Source organism: Cherax quadricarinatus, chromosome 71 (genome assembly GCF_038502225.1).
Source record: "Cherax quadricarinatus isolate ZL_2023a chromosome 71, ASM3850222v1, whole genome shotgun sequence".
NCBI classification, from domain to species: Eukaryota; Metazoa; Arthropoda; class Malacostraca; order Decapoda; family Parastacidae; genus Cherax; species Cherax quadricarinatus.
Window position 1 is genome coordinate 15,754,928 of NC_091362.1, and position 21,674 is coordinate 15,776,601.

At 41.8% G+C, this 21,674-nt stretch overlaps 2 protein-coding genes across 4 annotated transcripts in view; both read left to right on the forward strand.

The window, feature by feature from the left end:
• The window catches only part of LOC128700327 (troponin C, isotype gamma), a 67,637-nt gene extending 64,848 nt beyond the window's left edge, over positions 1–2,789 (forward strand). For 2 of the 3 annotated variants that reach the window (XM_053793433.2, XM_053793434.2), the window contains exon 6: positions 1,716–2,789. In XM_053793433.2, the coding sequence (XP_053649408.1) occupies positions 1,716–1,741 (26 nt within the window). In that variant the 3' untranslated portion in view covers positions 1,742–2,789. The remainder of the gene's footprint in view (positions 1–1,715) is intronic. The other variant, XM_053793436.2, reaches the window with a different exon arrangement.
• Positions 2,790–9,922: 7,133 nt separating this feature from the next.
• LOC128700328 (troponin C, isotype gamma) lies at positions 9,923–21,264 on the forward strand. The gene is made up of 6 exons (XM_053793437.2): positions 9,923–10,058; positions 12,732–12,759; positions 14,173–14,316; positions 18,397–18,516; positions 19,205–19,336; positions 19,948–21,264. The coding sequence occupies exons 1-6, from the start codon at positions 10,056–10,058 to the stop codon at positions 19,971–19,973; spliced, it is 453 nt and encodes a 150-aa protein (XP_053649412.2). The 5' UTR covers positions 9,923–10,055; the 3' UTR covers positions 19,974–21,264.
• Positions 21,265–21,674: the final 410 nt, after the last annotated feature.

A 21,674-nucleotide genomic window follows, 5' to 3' on the forward strand; every position in this document is an offset into this window, starting at 1 on the left:
CTAGTTTTTATACACACATGACCAGGCTGGGACTTAATGCTGGGGTAAACATACTCGATATCGTGTATATATTAAGTAAGGATTCTTGGCTCAAGTTTCTAAAGACAATTCTGAGCTTTGTTAATCTTACATGTGCCGCTGAAATATTACTGATGATGTGAATCCCAAACACTTACGTCTGAATCCCAAGATCATTATTCAGTCATTGATACTTGCAGCTTCTCACCCACTAGACTGTACTCTGTTTCTGGTCTTCCTTCTTCACTTTTTTTTACATGTAATAGGCTGAACTCAGCAGTCTTTTACTGAACAACATCTGCAGCTTACACAAGTCTTCATGAAGTTTACTGCCGCCTCTTTTCTTATGTATTTCATCAACACTTCCATCGCCAGCAGACACACGAGACTCCACTCCTTCCTTCCCGTAAATTGTTTACATACAACATATTACTCACAATCCTGTCAGAGCATCTTCATTTCTTTGGTAATACGAATAGTTACTGTCCGAGTACTAATACATGTGGGGAACCAAATCACTATTTTCTCCTAGCCTGATATATCATCTTCACTGCTATCTTTCAACTCTCAGTTACTCGTTCATCCGCTGCAGAAAATCTTCTGTGTCTGCCTTGTCTTCTAGTTACTGGATTTGTCTCTAGTGAGCTACGGTATCATATCCATTTTAGCTTGCAGTCCAGGAAGATGTGCCTCACCTATGCTTCTTTTATCTATATAACTGTGTATTGTGATGCTATGCTATCTGTGAACCGCCTCTCGGCTTCCCCTTCGTATACTCGCGTTTATTTCCAAGTTCTGCTTATTTCCAGCAACAGAACGAAGCAACGTGGCTTGCTGAGTATAATAAGTCTGTTTCTGCTCTATCAATGAGCAAACATAAGTGTTCTTGTCTTAGGTATTTGTTAGGAAACTTTCTTTGCAGCTCCATCGTGTATTTCTGTACCTTGTAAGTGCTTAAATGTGTATTTACAGTTGCCTCTGTCTGGAACAGTGAGGTTCTCTTATGTCATAATGCAGCTGTAGTCACCTGTATCTCTCACTGTTACGTTTTTTTCACTATTATTGTTTTTCAATACGCTGTTGCGATCAATGTCTCTTTTTTTTGTATACCTGTGCGATTTCTAGTATATATATCCACCATTATGTCTCACTTGGGTGTATTTGTGAGATATCTAATATAATGTGCCTCATCATGACTGTAGCCACCAAGCTCTCTTGTATCTCCGTGTATGTGTAATTTTTGTACGTATAAGACTATCTCTAGAGTCTCATGCGCACTTGTGAGATTTCCAGTATGTCTCTATACATGGTAGAAAGACACCATATGCAGAATAAACTTTCGTTTATAGATTACATTTCGCTTTAAACTTGAAAAAAAAAACTGCTTAGAGCAAAAGGTTTGTCGTGCCTATGGAGTCCTCCTACCATACGTCTCTGTAAATCTTGCCTTTAAATATGTATCAATACAGCAGTTGCCTAATGTGCATTGTATGTGCTTTGATACTTGATAACAGACCTGTGTGTTACAGCTGCCAGGGTATCTCACGTAAGTTCCTGGGATTTGTTTCAGGTTACCAGTCTTCTCAAGGGTCGTCTGGTAACGTGAGGAGATTCTGGCTTTACGTGTGTGAGATATCTATGTATCTTTACCTCTCACGTGTCTGTCTACTATACTGCCTTTCTCGTCTTCATTTCAGAGTTCATGGCGATGATGGCTGGTTAACCTCTCTTCCTCTGTTCTGGCATCTCATATTACTCACCACTCGCTCCTGATTCACCTTAACTCCTTCTCCTCCTCCTTCACTCCTTCTACACTCACCTAGCTTCCATCACAGTCTCCCAACACTACCTTCTCCTAGACTCTCATGGCTACAAGAGCACCTTCAAACTCTCCTTGCCAGCCTTGACCACCTTCACTCGCTCCTCAATCCACATTCCCGTTCTCATTTTCAGAGTTCATGGAGATGATGACCGGCTAATAACATCTCCCTTATCAAAAAAATTATTTTCGCCAACTTTGCCTTAGTATTGCGCCACCTTCGTCTCTACTTTACTCTGACATCCTGGCGTCTTTGGTGATCTTATCCAATCAGTGTGTTAGGAGTTACGTTACCAGATAGGAGCTACATCAACGCAAGAAACTGCAAGAACGTGAAGAAATCGTCTGAAGCCGTTGACAGCAACAGTAATCAACCATCTCAGTGAAGAGCATCTCCTGGCTATGAACACTTAACGTTGTGAATATAACCAGTTTGTTTCTTGAAGCAACCAATGTACAAGTCACGGGACTGGACACTTAAACGACCTATAACACGACCAAAAAAAAAAAAAAACACTAAAATGTGGATGTAAGTTGGTGACAGCTCGTCTCTACCAACCAGAAATACTAAACTACTAGAGGAGCAGACCTGAGCAAGACGTTTCCTCCGGGAGGGAAAGGAAAAGAAAGTTTAACAATAGGGGTAAACGCAGACTTTTTTTTTTCTTTAGTTTTCTGGCGCTTTTCTGGAACTGCCAACAAATAGATTTTTACCGCCTGTGTCATTTGTCTCTTTCTCAGTGAGTCAGTACCGAGTTATCACATCTGTGGCAACAACATTAAACACATACTACGGCAGTTTTTGTTTCATTTTTTTCCACATTAATACTAGTTTTACGTTGTTTACATTATAAGTTTTGTAAAGCATTATTCTTCCAAGTTCATGTTAACTCAGTGTTCAAATATGGTTCTGCTTTACTGTTTAAGAACGACAAATAAAGTCACAAACTTGTCAGCTTGTTTTAATTAACCTTTATTTTAAGAATATATGAACGCAGTTCGAACTTTGAATATGTATCTTCTGTAAGGATTTAAATCCAATCGCTTTATGAAGCCTCGGAATCCAGCCCTCTAATTAGGACACTACTCAAGGAGATTGGATTTCATCACTCTGTAAGAGTCCGGAATCCATTACTCTGTAGGAGACTGGATCCCATCACTAAGGCTTAATGGGTACATAAGTACGCCTGTCTTCTAATAACATATTCATTTCTCCACTATAATTTACCTTGTCCATAATTACTATCACATTTACTTAGCATGTATATATATATATATATATATATATATATATATATATACACACACACACATCTCCCCAGCCACACACATGAATTCTCAAGTTGTACGTATGTACTTCCCTGCGAAACACGTTACCCCCACGTGTGCGTATGTACTCCTGAAGCGGAACATGGTTTAACCACTGCCGCAAACAGATTTCGCTGTTGTTGACTACTGTGCTAGCCTTTGATAAAACAAAGCTTGCACACGATGCGATCTGAAACCTGGACTTCGAGTCCTTTATCCGCGCGAAGTGGAGAAAGCGGGTCTTCGAGTCTGAGACACAGCGGTCTTTATAATTCACTCTGACTGCGCTTCTTGCTTGGCCATTACTCGATCAGTTTGACAGGAATAAAAAATAACTAACTTTTAACCATCGTTCCACGTGTTTGTGTCTCTGCAAGAGCTGAATAGCTTTTGCATCCCTGTCGTTTGATCTTAGTGCGTGTCACAAGTTGCAGAGAGACTCTTGTATTGAAGAACAGGACACTTGTGCAACATTTGGGAAACTTTATAGAGATTCCTAAATGTCTCATTCTTCAACTTGTCGCTTTTCTAAAAAATTTTCAACAACATTTTCAACAACATTTCTCCCAGTTGGAGCCTTGTCGTCACTTGAGAAAGTTCTTCACAGAGCGAAACGTTGTACCACTAAAAGCTTGATATGTAATATGTTTTTTGTCTTTTCGTCAAATCGACGGCTTTTGAATACACCTGGGTCAGTTAACGTTGTTTTGATGGTAATATATGCACGATCCCGCCTCACCTGGCACCTCAGTCCCTAGTTCACCTAGGTTCACCTAGCTCACCTGGTCTACTTATTCTCACCTGGTCCACTACCTAGCACTCTTAACCACTTCCTAACACTTTGACCCACTCCCTAGCACTCTGGCCCACTCCCTAACACTCTGGCCCACCCCCTAGCACTCTGGCCACAACCTAGCACATTGGTCACCCCCCTAGCACTCTGGCCCACTCCCTAACACTCTGGCCCACCCCCCCTAGCACACTGGCCATCCCCTAGCACCCAGGCCCGCCCCCACCCCTCAGTCCCACCCCTTAGCACTCTGGCCCACTCCCTAATACTCTGGCCCACCCCCTAGCACTCTGGCCACCCCCTAGCACTCTGGCCCACCCCCTAGCACTCAGGCCCACCCCCTACCACTCAGGCCCACCCCCTACCACTCAGGGCCACCCCCTACCACTCAGGCCAACTCTTCCCTTCTCTTTGATCATTGACATTGATGACGGAGCTATTAATCCAAAGAACTGAAGCTCTCCTCCCCTTCCTCGGATTAAACCTCATAACCCCTCCCCCCTTCCATTCACCTGTGCATATTATGACCCTCAGTGATTTCCCGCAAAATCCTGCCCCTTGATCCTAACGTTTATTTTCTAAAGCATTACATTACGTTCTCAGAGTCTCCCTATTAAGCTACGTTACTTTTGTACACATGTGGTATACAGTCTCGACAGTATGGAGAATTAGACACATGTGCAACATCTGGGTATCTTTATTTGTAGACGTTTAGCCAACCAGTGGCTTTATCAGATTATGTCCTTGTACTGGGTTCCTAAAGCCACTGGAGGGCGAAACGTCTACAAATAAAGATGCCCAGATTTTGCACGTTTCTAATTCTTCCCAGGTTACTTTTGATTAGGAAAAATCTCAGTTATTCTAGATTAACCGAGTATAACTAAATTTTAGCCAGCAACCTAACAGGGAGGAAGTTGTCTGACGGTAACATCGGCCGAATAAACACAAGCGTTTTGAGACTCAATGTTTCAAATCCCAGCCGTTCCGTGGCCTGTTTAGTGACCCTACCGTTAGTAAAAGATATAATTTTTTATGGTTATAATCATAATACTTAAAGGAAGGGTGGAGGGGTAAGCCGGCGGAAGGCCTCTGTCAGATGACCAAAAGCTCTAGCTGCTGGTCATCATATGACTAAGACCCGCGTCAGGACACACTTCCTCCGATCAAACCTGATTATCTTACATTTCTCCCCTCCCCCATACACCATCCCTCCCCCCACACAGGCGCTTTACGACCAATACAGGTTTAGCGCTTCTCCCGTAAAACAAAAATACATATTTACTACGAGGCCTTAATCTGTTCACGTAATTTCGTTAAATTTCGCCAGAATAAACTTGAAATGTATACAGTTAATAATTTTTTTTTCCGTCACTGTATGATGCAGGAAGACGAGGTTACTGTTATCAGCAGACCTGCTAGAGTGACAGACCTGCTAGAGTGACAGACCTGCTAGAGTGACAGACCTGCTAGTGACAGACCTGCTAGAGTGACAGACTTGCTAGTGACACACCTGCTAGTGACACACCTGATAGAGTGACAAACCTGCTAGAGTGACAGACCTGATAGAGTGACAGACCTGCTAGAGTGACACACCTGCTAGTGACAGACCTTCTAGAGTGACAGACCTGCTTGAGTGACAGACCTGCTAGAGTGACAGACCTGCTAGAGTGACAGACCTGCTAGTGACAGACCTGCTAAAGTGACAGACCTGCTAGAGTGACAGACCTGCTAGTGACACATCTGCTAGAGTGACAGACCTGCTAGTGACAGACCTGCTAAAGTGACAGACCTGCTAGAGTGACAGACCTGCTAGAGTGACACACCTGCTAGAGTGACAGACCTGCTAGAGTGACAGACCTGCTAGAGTGACACACCTGCTAGAGTGACAGACCTGCTAGAGTGACACACCTGCTAGAGTGGCAGACCTGCTAGAGTGACAGACCTGCTAGTGACAGACCTGCTAGTGACAGACCTGCTAGAGTGACAGACCTGCTAGAGTGACAGACCTGCTAGAGTGACAGACCTGCTAGAGTGACAGACCTGCTAGAGTGACAGACCTGCTAGAGTGACAGACCTGCTAAATTGACAGACCTGCTAGAGTGATAGACCTGCTAGAGTGACAGACCTGCTAGTGACAGACCTGCTAGTGACAGACCTGCTTGAGTGACAGACCTGCTAGAGTGACAGACTTGCTAGAGTGACAGACCTGCTAGAGTGAGAGACCTGCTAGTGACAGACCTGCTAGTGACAGACCTGCTAGAGTGAGAGACCTGCTAGTGACACACCTGCTAGTGACACACCTGCTAGAGTGACAGACCTGCTAGAGTGACAGACCTGCTAGAGTGACAGACCTGCTAGTGACAGACCTGCTAAAGTGACAGACCTGCTAGAGTGACAGACCTGCTAGAGTGACAGACCTGCTAAAGTGACAGACCTGCTAGAGTGATAGACCTGCTAGAGTGACAGACCTGCTAGTGACAGACCTGCTAGTGACAGACCTGCTTGAGTGACAGACCTGCTAGAGTGACAGACTTGCTAGAGTGACAGACCTGCTAGAGTGAGAGACCTGCTAGTGACAGACCTGCTAGTGACAGACCTGCTAGAGTGAGAGACCTGCTAATGACACACCTGCTAGTGACACACCTGCTAGAGTGACAGACCTGCTAGAGTGACAGACCTGATAGAGTGACAGACCTGCTAGAGTGACAGACCTGCTAGAGTGACACACCTGCTAGTGACAGACCTTCTAGAGTGACAGACCTGCTTGAGTGACAGACCTGCTAGAGTGACAGACCTGCTAGAGTGATAGACCTGCTAGAGTGACAGACCTGCTAAAGTGACAGACCTGCTAAAGTGACAGACCTGCTAGTGACACATCTGCTAGAGTGACAGACCTGCTAGTGACAGACCTGCTAAAGTGACAGACCTGCTAGAGTGACACACCTGCTAGAGTGATAGACCTGCTAGTGAAAGACCTGCTAAAGTGACAGACCTGCTAAAGTGACAGACCTGCTAGTGACACATCTGCTAGAGTGACAGACCTGCTAGTGACAGACCTGCTAAAGTGACAGACCTGCTAGAGTGACACACCTGCTAGAGTGACACACCTGCTAGAGTGACAGACCTGCTAGAGTGACAGACCTGCTAGAGTGACAGACCTGCTAGAGTGACAGACCTGCTAGAGTGACAGACCTGCTAGTGACAGACCTACTAGAGTGACAGACCTGCTAGAGTGACAGACCTGCTAGTGACAGACCTGCTAGAGTGACAGACCTGCTAGTGACAGACCTGCTAAAGTGACAGACCTGCTAGAGTGACAGACCTGCTAGAGTGACAGACCTGCTAGAGTGACAGACCTGCTAGTGACAGACCTGCTAAAGTGACAGACCTGCTTGAGTGACAGACCTGCTAGAGTGACAGACCTGCTAGAGTGACAGACCTGCTAGTGACAGACCTGCTAGAGTGACAGACCTGCTAGAGTGACAGACCTGCTAGAGTGACAGACCTGCTAGTGACAGACCTGCTAGAGTGACAGACCTGCTAGAGTGACAGACCTGCTAGAGTGACAGACCTGCTAGTGACAGACCTGCTAAAGTGACAGACCTGCTAGAGTGACACACCTGCTAGAGTGACACACCTGCTAGAGTGACAGACCTGCTAGTGACAGACCTGCTAGAGTGACAGACCTGCTAGTGACAGACCTGCTAGAGTGACAGACCTGCTAGAGTGACAGACCTGCTAGAGTGACAGACCTGCTAGAGTGACAGACCTGCCAGAGTGACACACCTGCTAGAGTGACAGACCTGCTAGTGACAGACTTGCTAGTGACAGACCTGCTAGAGTGACAGACCTGCTAGTGACAGACCTGCTAGAGTGACAGACCTGCTAGTGACACACCTGCTAGTGACAGACCTGCTAGAGTGACAGACCTGCTAGTGACAGACCTGCTAGTGACAGACCTGCTAGAGTGACAGACCTGCTAGAGTGATAGACCTGCTAGAGTGACAGACCTGCTAGTGACAGACCTGCTAGAGTGACACACCTGCTAGAGTGACACACCTGCTAGTGACAGACCTGTTAGTGACAGACCTGCTAGTGACAGACCTGCTAGAGTGATAGACCTGCCAGAGTGACAGACCTGCTAGAGTGACAGACCTGCTAGTGTGACAGACCTGCTAGTGACAGACCTGCTAGAGTGACAGACCTGCTAGAGTGACAGACCTGCTAGAGTGACAGACCTGCTAGAGTGACAGACCTGCTAGTGACAGACCTGCTAGTGACAGACCTGCTAGTGACAGACCTGCTAGAGTGACAGACCTGCTAGAGTGACAGACCTGCTAGAGTGACAGACCTGCTAAAGTGACAGACCTGCTAGAGTGACAGACCTGGTGGAGTGACAGACCTGCTAGAGTGACAGACCTGCTAGAGTGACAGACCTGCTAGAGTGACAGACCTGCTAGTGACAGACCTGCTAGAGTGACAGACCTGCTAGAGTGACAGACCTGCTAGAGTGACAGATCTGCTAGAGTGACAGACCTGCTAGAGTGACAGACCTGCTAGAGTGACAGACTTCCTAGAGTGACAGACCGGCTAGAGTGACAGACCTGATAGAGTGACAGACCTGCTAGAGTGACAGACTTGCTAGAGTGACAGACCTGCTAGAGTGACAGACCTGCTAAAGTGACAGACCTGCTAGTGACAGACCTGCTAGTGACAGATCTGCTAGAGTGACAGACCTGCTAGAGTGACAGACTTGCTAGAGTGACAGACCTGCTAGAGTGACAGACCTGCCAGAGTGACAGACCTGCTAGAGTGACAGACCTGCTAGAGTGACAGACCTGCTAGAGTGACAGACCTGCTAGAGTGACAGACCTGCTAGAGTGACAGACCTGCTAGAGTGACAGACCTGCTAGAGTGGCAGACCTGCTAGAGTGACAGACCTGCTAGAGTGACAGACCTGCTAGAGTGACAGACCTGCTAGAGTGACAGACCTGCTAGAGTGACAGACCTGTTAGAGTGACAGACCTGCTAGTGACAGACCTGCTAGAGTGACAGACCTGCTAGAGTGACAGACCTGCTAGAGTGACAGACCTGCTAGAGTGACAGACCTGCTAGAGTGACAGACCTGCTAGAGTGACAGACCTGCTAGAGTGACAGACCTGCTAGTGACAGACCTGCTAGAGTGACAGACCTGCTAGTGACAGACCTGCTAGAGTGACAGACCTGCTAGAGTGACAGACCTGCTAGTGACAGACCTGCTAGTGACAGACCTGCTAGAGTGACAGACCTGCTAGAGTGACAGACGTGCTAGTGACAGACCTGCTAGAGTGACAGACCTGCTAGAGTGACAGACCTGCTAGTGACAGACCTGCTAGAGTGACAGACCTGCTAGAGTGACAGACCTGCTAGAGTGACAGACCTGATAGAGTGACAGGCCTGCTAGAGTGACAGAACTGCTAGAGTGATATACCTGCTAGAGTGACAGACCTGCTAGTGACAACCTGCTAGAGTGACAAACCTGCTAGTGACAGACCTGCTAGAGTGACAGACCTGCTAGAGTGACAGACCTGATAGAGTGACAAACTTAACCGACTTGGCAGAATGACAGTTCATCCTGGTTCTTACTGGATAATTTGACACGTCTCCCTACGTCTTCCCTAATGACTGACAAGTTGTACTTTTTTCTGGATTATGACAGTTTTTCCGGTTGCGTGATGCTTCCATATATCCGTGAAGGTTCCCCTACATCAAAGGGGACACTGAGAATGGCGTCCCTCTCCCCGAAACACCTTGGAAAGCGACTGTAAACAAATATATATTTTGGTTTTGCGACGAGGCGGGCTTGGATTGGATACCATGAGGCGTGGGTTGTGGTGGTAGGAGGGAAGGGGGACGTTAGGAGGAGGGGGCAGAAAAGGGCAGCTGCAAAAGGGGGGGAGGGAGGAAGTTGTCAGGTTGAGGATTTTTGCATCATGTAAAAATAGTTGGAAATAAAAGTCAGTGGTGGGCGGAGTGAGGTTCCACTGGGTGTCAGAACTCTGGTCACGTTAGACATTGGTCTTCTAGCTGTTGCTGCTGCTGCTGCTGCTCCTCTCTCCTCCCTACCCAATACGTGTTGACATGGTAAGTGTGTGTGTGTTGTATTCTCCTGTGTACTTAGCAGTTCCCTGTGTATATCGTGTTACTGCAGTGTGGTAAAGCCACAGGTTTATTTGCTGTACTGCAAGAACATAGGGAAGAAGTGATAATCGAGTAACGTACATAGAGGAAGAAGAAGAAGAAGAAGAAAAGCATTGATGGAAAGAAAAGAAAGTATGGGTGGAAGGAGAAAAAAAAAGGAGGTAGGAAATAAAGAAGCCTTTCCAGGTATCAGTAACCCCGGAAGGTTGACGGTTCAAGGAAGCTGTTTAGATCCTTTTCAAGTTTCTTTCTCCAGAATGTCACTGACTACGTACCCAGGTAATTATGTACCAGGTAATTATGTACCAGGTACCTAGGTACCAGGTAACTACTTCCTACTCCTAGGTGAAACAGAGACCCCGCTAGTGTAAAACAAAAAAAACTCGTCTGTACAGACAAAATTGTCAACAATCCACACACACACACACACACACACACACACACATATATATATATATATATATATATATATATATATATATATATATATATATATATATATATATATATATATATATATATACAGTGTGTGTGTGTGTGTGTAAAATTCCTGTATAGAACAGGATGACCATACACTGGGGAAGTTCTCACCATGTAACTCTAGGAAAGCATTGCCACATATCACTATCGGTCTCTCACAATGTCACTACCATCCAGAATAAGTCAGCAGCACACTGCGAGTGTATCAAAGACACAGTATTAATGTTGGTAGAATTACCGACAATATGTTAGGTAAAAGGACACAAGAGCAACTAATGTGACATTTTATTGTGGTAACGTTTCGCTCTCCAGGAGCTTTGTTAAGCACATGTCCCTTTACCTATCATCGAAGACATAATAGCCACGGGTAACTAGAAAAAACATTAACCGAGATAAAGTACTGTAATCACGACTGCAAGTTAAGTATTTCATCCTGGCTACAGTAACCTCTGTTTATAAGTCTTCGTTTCGCCTCGGTGATTCTTCTCGTAAAGTGCGCGTGTTGTGGCAGCCATTATTTTTTTCTTTTTACAGAATCTGTGCTCGCTGGTAATTTATTGTAATGTTGTGGCAGCGCTGCTTTGACCGGAGTCAGATCTGCTCTGATGAATGGCCGGGGGACTAGATTGTGTATCTTACATTAAGGTTTTGTCTGCGGTAAAAAGGGGAAGTCTGTTTTCTTGTGTAAGGCAGATGAAGTTCTGATGTTTTGCTAGAGTCGAAGATGTTAGGGAGTGAAACTAGCGCCTTGAGAGGCCAAAAGCATCGTTTCTGTGAAGACGGAGACATGTTTAACAATGACCATCTTTCGCTGTGACATGATTTCACTTTCTGATGTTTTGTAAGAGTCGAGGATGTTAGGGGGCGAGACGTAGTTCCCCGAGAGGACGAAATCATTGTTTCTGTAATGATGGAGACATGTGTAGCATGTCAACCTTTTACTGTGACATTATTTCACTTTCAGCGGAGCCTTTTTGTCAAGCCTTTTAAGTTTTCTTTTAGAATGACCTGTTGTCAGGGTGAAAGTTTATTTTGTTACATGTGTCTTTATCTCCACACTTGTCAAGTTGTACCGGGTGTGAGTGTTTTCTTGGACATTACTTAAGCCCAAGTCTTAAATTCCTAGATCATTAAATAGTGTTGGTGTATGTGGAACATCTTATCTTTTGCGAGGAGTTGTGGCAATGGCACTTATGTTTTTAAATGGCTCCTAAATGGTTGATGAAATTTTCAATGTTATTTTCAAATTACTTTCTTGAGGAATGTTACAGAAACACTTACCAGAGGGTTTCATCTCGTTATAAACTCAGCTACACACACACACGCCAGAATGGGCAGGTGTAACAAGTGGGGTTCCACAAGGATCGGTATTAAGATCAGCATTGTTTCTGGTATTAACGAATGACCCACAGAGCAACAATAACTATGTATTCTCATTCACGAATAATGTATAATAAAAGAGGAAAAATAAAAGCTGGAAAGGACAGGGAATGGTTACAACCGGACCTGAACACAATGCAGAACTGATCACACAAGTGGCTACTGGAATTCAATCGCAGGAATTACAATGGGGATAGGTGGAAAAAAAAGACCGGAAAGTGAGAACAGACTCTGAGGACAGAGGGGTTAACCTCACACTGTACAACCTTTGGAGCGAAGGCTGGATGAGTGAATGTAAAGACTGGTTTTGAAGAGTATCGGCAAAATACGACATATGTCGTGCCCATCTTGAAGTATGTAGCACCGACAGCAGCAGCAGCAGCAGCAGCAGCAGCAGCAGCAGCAGCAGCAGCAGCAGCAGAAGCAGAAGCAGCAGCAGAAGCAGCATCAGTAGCAGCATCAACAGCACCATCAACGGCATCATCAACAGCACTAAAACCTCAAATATATTATTTTCTACTTTTCCATACCTCCTTTGTTCATTATTTAATTTCACTGGACCATTATTTATCAACTAATTTCGCTTCTATTATGCCTAAAACAGCACATTTTATTTTCATTTTTTCCCAGTATTAATTTATTACATAATAGCCCGCTATTTAAGGATTTTATTTTGCATTATCTTATTTTGTTTTTTTTTTTGGCTAACGCTATTGTTGCTTTTGTTGTCTGGCTAACACGAAGTCTTGTTTGCAGGATTCACTAGACGCTGATCAGATTGATGGTATGTATTGCAACCAGGCTCACCTAGTGAAGCTCCTGCTTACTGGTGTTACCAAGTACAGCTTCTCATTGCCAGGTCTTACCAGTGAGGTTCCTGCTTGCTGGTAGGTGTTACCTAGTACAGCTTCTCATTGCCAGGTCATACCAGTGAGGGTCCTGCTTGCTGGTAGGTGTTACCTAGTACAGCTTCTCATTGCCAGGCTTACTGGTGTTACCTAGTACAGCTTCTCATTGCCAGGTCATACCAGTGAGGGTCCTGCTTGCTGGTAGGTGTTACCTAGTACAGCTTCTCATTGCCAGGTCATACCAGTGAGGGTCCTGCTTGCTGGTAGGTGTTACCAAGTACAGCTTCTCATTGCCAGGTCATACCAGTGAGGTTCCTGCTTGCTGGTAGGTGTTACCTAGTACAGCTTCTCATTGCCAGGTCATACCAGTGAGGGTCCTGCTTGCTGGTAGGTGTTACCAAGTACAGCTTCTCATTGCCAGGTCTTACCAGTGAGGTTCCTGCTTGCTGGTAGATCTTACCTGGTGGAGTATTTACTGCCAGATCTCAACAGTAGTTTCCTTTACCCCTAAGCCCTGGTGCATAAGGAAGAACTTTAAAACATATCCAGGGAGACTATGTACCAGCAAGAATCACAGAAATTGGACAACGGAGAGGAGGGTAATAAGATTTGATCCATGGAAGGGGAGGGGGTGCTTCAATTTTCTTGGATCAAGAACCTTTCTGTGCCATCAAGGCAGCCAAAACATTATTACTTTTAACCACTAATGAACAATTAAATTACAAGCCTGGCAACTAGAGGTCATTAAGGCAGCATGTCACCTGTTCACTACAGTCAAAAATATTTTAATCACCAAATAGGGAATAAAATTAATCTCTCAAGTGTATATATATATATACACTGCGAGACGTTCATCTCTTATTGCATATTATTCTTTCCCATCATATAAATATCAATAACATTCACGCCACATTAATATTTATTACTCCCTTCTCACACTATGTAAATCTGTGACTCTCACAACCAGTGGCAGACCTACATTTTTGGGGCCCTGAAGCTTGAACTGTTATGGGGGACCTTTGCAATCCTTTCTCGTACAGAAGACCCAAATTTTTTAAGTAACGTGGGCTAAAGTCGCTTCTGGGGGCCCTCCGGGATTAGGGGCCCTGAAGCTTAAGCTTCATCGGCTTCATAGCAGATCCGTCCTTGCCCACCACAAACGTTAATTACCATCTCACACCACATAAACAACAATCACATTCACACCATATCAACATAAATCTAACACCATGTTAACATCATTTAACTTTCCAACCACATAAACACTTGCTCTTAACCTGTAAAGCAAAGCGACACACTTGATTCCAGCTCACAAACGAGTTTCGTCTGAGTCCAATAACATCTTACAGCTCTCAAGAAGGCCTTCGTCTCCTTCGACACGGACAAGAAGGGAGCCATCGGCACCGACACGGTCTCCACCATCTTGAGGATGATGGGCGTCAAGATCTCAGAGAAGAACCTTCAGGAGGTCATCGCAGAGACTGACGAAGATGGTAAGTTCTTCGGACTGCTTCATGTCGGCTCAAGAAAAACAAAACCCGCGTGCGCAATCACGCCGTGATTGGGTCTCTTGGTTTATTATATATTTTAAGCCTGTTGATTACACCAGGGTTGTTTTAACTTGTTAGAACTGGTAGGTAGACCTACATGGGACTGATGAATTAGACACATGTACAACTTCTGGGTATCTTTATTCTGTAGACGTTTCGCCACCCAGTGGCTTTATTAGTGTAAAATAGAGCACTACAGAGGTCGAAAATGAGGTAATCAGTCCCTCATTTTTTACTTCCACGTGCGCTGTATTGCACTGATAAAGCCACTGATGGGCGAAATGTCTACAAAATAAAGATACCCAGAAGTTGTACATGTGTCTAGTTCATCATCTTGTCGGAATTACAAACACACATGGAATAAACCTCTCGTTTGGGTGTGTCTGTTTACCACTTGTCGGTTATACCGTACTTTAACTACTCAAAATTAGCTAAAGATAGACAATTAGCGTCTCACCAAACAAATGCACTCTCTACACTATACTAATCGCCTAAGTCCACGAAACTAATCTGGCATCTTAGAAGAATATAAGTCAGTTTTTTTAATTACTCATGAGAGTTTTCAGACTCTGGCGTATTTTGTCCTGGTTCGAGACTGCCAAAAAATACCATACAGACAGTCTCACTTACAAACCGCTGATAGTTACAAATATTTACACATACAGTGGAAACAGTTCTCTATGGTACGAAGTCAGGTTTTATAACTCACGAAATCGTAATAAGACGAGTGTAAACAAGCCACGATCCTGGAATTGTACGACTCACTTGCCATGAGTTCTAACCCCACCCGCACCGTAGTCTGTCAGGTTTTATGATCTCTGAGCCGCCTCAGTACCACCATGTGTAGGACCATGAACATCCTCTCTGTTATTGATTTCTATACAAACAATTCGTTCATAAGTTGAGACATTAAGAATGCAAGTTGATTTCGTCTTATATATATGTCGTGCCGAATAGGTAAAACTTGCTATTTTGTCTTAAATAGCAACCCTCTTCTTGCCGAATAAGGCAAACGAAAATTTGTGTATGCAATAATTTCGCAAAAATCATGCTGAACCTAACGAAAAAAAATATATTTCATTGTGTTCATTGTTAAATTATTGTAAACTTAAGTAAAATATATTTGTTGGATTAGGCTAAATTAAATTGCGCTTGTTATAATAAGGTTAGGTAAGTGTAAGGTTCTTGTGGTACAAAATTGTTAATTTTTACATTAACATAAATGAAAAAATATATCTTTAAACGTATAAGAGAAAATTGTAGAAAGGACTAAATTTTAAACGAGTCCTTGGTAATTGACCAATTTTACCTATTCGGCACGATATATATATATATATATATATATATATATATATATATATATATATATATATATATATATATATATATATATATATATATCGGTATATATATATATATAGCTATATATATATATATATGTATATATATATATACATGTATGTATGTATATATATATATAGATATATATATATACATATATATATATATATATATATATATATATATATATATATATAGATATATATATATATATATACGTACATATATATATATATATATATATATATATATATATATATATATATATTTATATATATATATATATTCTTTCTCTTTCAACACACCAGACGTATCACACCGAGGCGGGGTGGCCCAAAAGGAAAAACAAAATTTTCTCCTTTCACATTTAGTAATATATACAGGAGAAGGGGTTAATATATACAGGAGAAGGGGTTACTAGCCCCTTGCTCCTGGCATTTTAGTCGCCTCTTACAACACGCATAGCTTACGGAGGAAGAATTCTGTTCCACTTCCCCATGGAGATAAGAGGAAATAAACAAGAACAAGAGCTAGTAAGAAAATAGAAGAAAACCCAGAGGGGTGTGTATACATATGCTTGTACATGTATGTGTAGTGTGACCTAAGTGTAAGCAGAAGTAGCAAGACGTACCTGAAACCTTGCATGTTTATGAGACAGAAAAAACACCAGCAATCCTACCATCGTGTAAAACAATTACAGGCTTACGTTTTACACTCACTTGGCAGGACGGTAGTACCTCCCTGGGCGGTTGCTGTCTACCAACCTACTACCACTTTCTATACAAAGTTCAATCAAAGGGCTCCCATTATCATTTACACCTGGCACCCCAAACTTACCTACCACACCCTCTCTAAAAGTTTCTCCTACTTTAGCATTCAAGTCCCCTACCACAATTACTCTCTCACTTGGTTCAAAGGCTCCTATACATTCACTTAACATCTCCCAAAATCTCTCTCTCTCCTCTGCATTCCTCTCTTCTCCAGGTGCATACACGCTTATTATGACCCACTTCTCGCATCCAACCTTTACTTTAATCCACATAATTCTTGAATTTACACATTCATATTCTCTTTTCTCCTTCCATAACTGATCATTTAACATTACTGCTACCCCTTCCTTTGCTCTAACTCTCTCAGATACTCCAGATTTAATCCCATTTATTTCCCCCCACTGAAACTCTCCTACCCCCTTCAGCTTTGTTTCGCTTAGGGCCAGGACATCCAACTTCTTTTCATTCATAACATCAGCAATCATCTGTTTCTTGTCATCCGCACTACATCCACGCACATTTAAGCAACCCAGTTTTATAAAGTTTTTAAAAATATATATATATATATATATATATATATATATATATATATATATATATATATATATATATATATATATATACTGGCCGATTATATATATATATATATACACTACATATATATCCTTCAGAGTGCAGGCACTGTATATATATATATAAATGTTATCACACTCCAACAGCATGTATATATATGTATATATGTATATATACCCCGCCTTCCTTCCACTACAGACTGATACACTCTTGAAGTCATTCTGTTTCGCTCCATTCTCTCTACATGTCCGAACCACCTCAACAACCCTTCCTCAGCCCTCTGGACAACAGTTTTGGTAATCCCGCACCTCCTCCTAACTTCCAAACTATATTATATTATATATATACATATATATATATACATACATATATAATATATATATATATATATATATATATATATCTGAATATATATATATATATATATATATATATATATATATATATATTCATCCACCAATCTCTATATATATATATACTTTGTGTGTATATATATATATATATATATATATATATATATATACTGGGAAAAAATTTCCCTCTTTCCTATATATATATATATATATATATATATATATATATATATATATATATATATATATATATGTGTGTGTGTGTGTGTGTGTGTGTGTGTGTGTGTGTGTGTGTGCAAATTAACCACGGGGGAGTAGAGTGATAGCTTTAGGCCTTTCGTGTTGCAATCAACACATCAGGAGCTTGCAAAATTGTAGAAAAGAGGAGGATGTCCAAGCAAATACGTTCCCAGAGGACCGCCTTCACTGGAGTGAGTGAGGGAGGGATAGAGGAGGGTACAGGAAGTGCCCCCAGGCACAAGTACCAACACCCACAAGGATGAATATTATAGCATTAGAAAAAAATCCCACAAGCACTGATATTGTAATGGCCTAAACGAAATTAACCTGGCAATAATAAAAATTCGATCATATTCCGCTATGACATCAATAACTTTACACACATAAATATACTGTCAGTGATATAGAAGTCTCTTGGTCCAAGCAGGACCGACACGTTGTCATAAAGTTTTAATGGTACAAAAGGATAGGTTTACATTTGCTAGATTTATAGATGGTACTATTCGTAATTACAGAAAAGGGGAAAACTACAGGTTAGTATAGGGAAATCCTGAGAAATGTTCCCAATGTTTCCTTAACAAGAGAATTTTTACTAAAATCATGTTTAGATTGTCACGTTTAAAGCCTATCGATTGCAGTACTGTTGGATTCATACACGGAGTTTACACCTAAACAATTTACAGATTTCGAAGGTTATGCCAGGGTCTGGAACAGTAATATAATCAGTCATTCCCTGTCTTCCTCAGGATCCGGGGAGCTGGAGTTTGAGGAGTTCGTGGAGCTGGCCGCTAAGTTCCTAATTGAGGAGGACGAGGAGGCTCTCAAGGCAGAGCTGAAGGAGGCCTTCCGTATCTATGACAAGGGAGGTAAATACTTCAATGTTTAGGACCTCTTACTTGTCAATAAAAGGACAAACTGGTTATAAAGACCTACTACCAACACGGCCGAAGAAAATATGTGCAGATCAAGCTTCTATTGTAGCAATATTTCGCTTTTATAGGCCTTTATCAAGTCTTGATAAAGATCAACACAGAGAGAAACGTTGTCTCAATAAGAGCTTGCTCTTCATCTGGATATTTTCTCCAAGGATAAAACGTGTGTAGTAATGTAGTCGCCCCTATGACATACGATTTTCTTGGAACATCAAAAGAGTGCAGATACCCTATTCTACATGACAGTTACATGATGAGAACAACCAGCAGTTTGTGGCTACCGTGTTATGTATAATAGTTACATTGGAGCTACGATCTGCTAAGCTTAGTTCAAGGTCCAGAACGGATTGACTATGTCCAGAATGCTGTAGGATAAAGCAATCAGCATTGCTAATATTTGTTGATAATTCTCTCCATCACTACCAGCAGGCAGAGATAAATGGTATAAAATATCGATGAGAAAATGAACACAAATGAAGTAAAATGCGAACCTTTATTAACTACGTTTCGCCCACACAGTGAGCTTTATGTTTGTGACTTGATAAAGCCCACTGTGTGGGCGAAACGTAGTCAATAAAGGATCGCATTGTACTGCATTTGTGTTTATTTTTTCCACTACCAGGAGACGGCTACATCACCACCGACGTCTTGAGGGAGATCCTACGAGAGCTGGACAACAGGTTGACGGAGTCTGACCTGGACAACATCATTGAGGAGGTGGACGAGGATGGCTCTGGCACTCTCGACTTTGATGGTGAGATATAGTGGCTGGTGTTTTGTTTGAACAAACAAGGTCTCCTGACAGAGGATATCAGTCAGGAACACCTTTAATCTCTAAAGGATAAAAAGTCACGATTCCGCTGTGTAGAGCGTCATCAAGTCGAGTAGATAAAGCTTAACATTAAGCGGTACGTTACCTCACGTAAAAAGCTTGATCTGTAGCTTGTGGCTTTGTCTCCCTAACTCTAAGCTTAAGCTGGCATTCCTGAGCCAGGCTCCTCGCTAGTGTTCACCTTATTGGAGAGATACTCTCTCTCTCTCTCTCTCTCTCTCTCTTTCTCTCTCTCTCTCTACACTTCTTTCAACAGATGTCAACTAGATTTTGCCTCGTGGATCTGTATTACATCATTAGGGTTTGGTGCAGTTTTTAATGCATTAATAACAATAATAAAATTATAAATACTAAAAATAATTATCAATTAAAAATAATTATAAATAATAATAAAATAGTTTTGGTGTCTTTATTGTTCAAAGTAATAACTGTTTATCACTTTATTGTGGAATTTAACTCTTTTCTTTCCTAGTCTATGTGTATTTTTCCAATTTTACCTAGCCATGGTAATTTTTTGTTCATTACCGTTGCAGAGTTCATGGAGATGATGTCTGGGTAGGAGCGAGGGGGTCAGGAGCACCAAACTATCTCCATATGATCTCACGTGACTGTCTTCCAGAATTAAGATGGAGAGAGACCCATTATTCCTATCTCTGCTTCTCAGCTCCCGGAGAGAAATGGCATAAAATATAGATAAGAGAGGTAAAGGAGACAAATGCAGTTTATAATGGGATCATAGACGACATTTGTGACTTTGTAAGGCTCAATGCCTGGGCGAAACGTCACTGTAAAATTGCATTATGTTCCACTTATGTCTCTTATCCTCAACACGCCTGGCTTTCATGAGTGTACGACAGATGGTTTGGTGATTCTCTTAAACTGTGGAAAGTTGACACTTGTGTACAGACACGATGAAGTCACTCGTGGCCAAACGTTTCCTAATTGTCCTGGACTGTACACACTAGTGTCTTTTTCCAAGCATGTCCGTTGTGTCCACTACAAAAAAAATATTTATTCTGTCCATTCCCGAGTGATCCATAACAACTGTGTCAACATTATCATTAGTTTCAGTAACAACTGGCTCTTCGGGAAACACCTTGTGTTCACGAAGATTATATATTCACCTAAGATTTCCCCTTCACAAGTGCATTCGAAATCGACAAAATTTCACTTTAATTAGGTTCAAAATATGTTTCTGTAGCCAATTTTATGTGGCCAGTCAGTAAAGTCTGCACACACACACACACACACACACACACACACACACACACAAATATATAGATATATATATATATATATATATATATATATTTGTGTGTGTGTGTGTGTGTGTGTGTGTGTGTGTGTGTGTGTGTGTGTGTGTGTGTGTGTGTGTGTGTGTGTAGTGCCGAACAGGTAAAATTGGTCAATTAACAAGAACTCATTAAAAATTAAGTCCTTTCTAAAAAATTTCTCTTATGCACTTAAAGATATATTTTTTCATTGAGGTTAATGCAAAAATTAATAATTTAGTACCAAAAGAACCTTAGAAAACTTACCTGGCCTTATTATAACAAGCGCAGTTTAATTTAGCCTAATCCAACTAAATATATTTTACATGAGTTGACAATAATTTAATAATAAACATACACAATGAAATATATTTTTTCGTTAAGTTCAGAATGATTTTTGCGAAATTATTGCATACACAAATTTTTGCTTGCCTTGTTCGGCAAGCATAAGCCAAAACAGCAAGTTTTTACCTATTCGGCACGACATATTTATATATACATTTTATGATTATCATTTACAATCTTTCATTATGTAATTATGTATGTTCAAAAATTCTGAAATAAATTTGATTATAAGAATGATCTTATCTATCATCCTTCTCTGTGAAGAATACAGACAGATTTGATTTTTATAAATCAGTTTTAATTTGCTCAAAGACATCGAGATTATATTTTTTTTTAATTTACATGCTAGGTTCCGTCAGGCAGGTATGATAGGCAACCTGTCGTTCCTATTACGTCAGTTTCCCAACGTTGTGTCCAGTGTCAGTCTTTTAAAGCTTCATGTAGAAATTTCAAACGTTATTGATTTTAGATTAATTAGGTCATCATATTAATGATACACATTAGCAAGACATTGAAGAAACATGTGCAGAGAATATCTTCTACAACTCTATTGCTAACCTCTGGCCCAGCTCCAGACATACTTCAACTGGTGGTTTCCCGCTTACCCAGGACGATGTCTTGAGTTGTTGCACCTCGCATCTTGC

What these genes read in the sequence shown, in the direction of transcription:
- LOC128700328 (XM_053793437.2), top strand. An exon ending in AGACGCTGATCAGATTGATG is followed by an intron (nt 12,760 to 14,172) that starts GTATGTATTGCA and finishes AACATCTTACAG; the next exon opens with CTCTCAAGAAGGCCTTCGTC. An exon ending in TGGCACTCTCGACTTTGATG is followed by an intron (nt 19,337 to 19,947) that starts GTGAGATATAGT and finishes TTACCGTTGCAG; the next exon opens with AGTTCATGGAGATGATGTCT.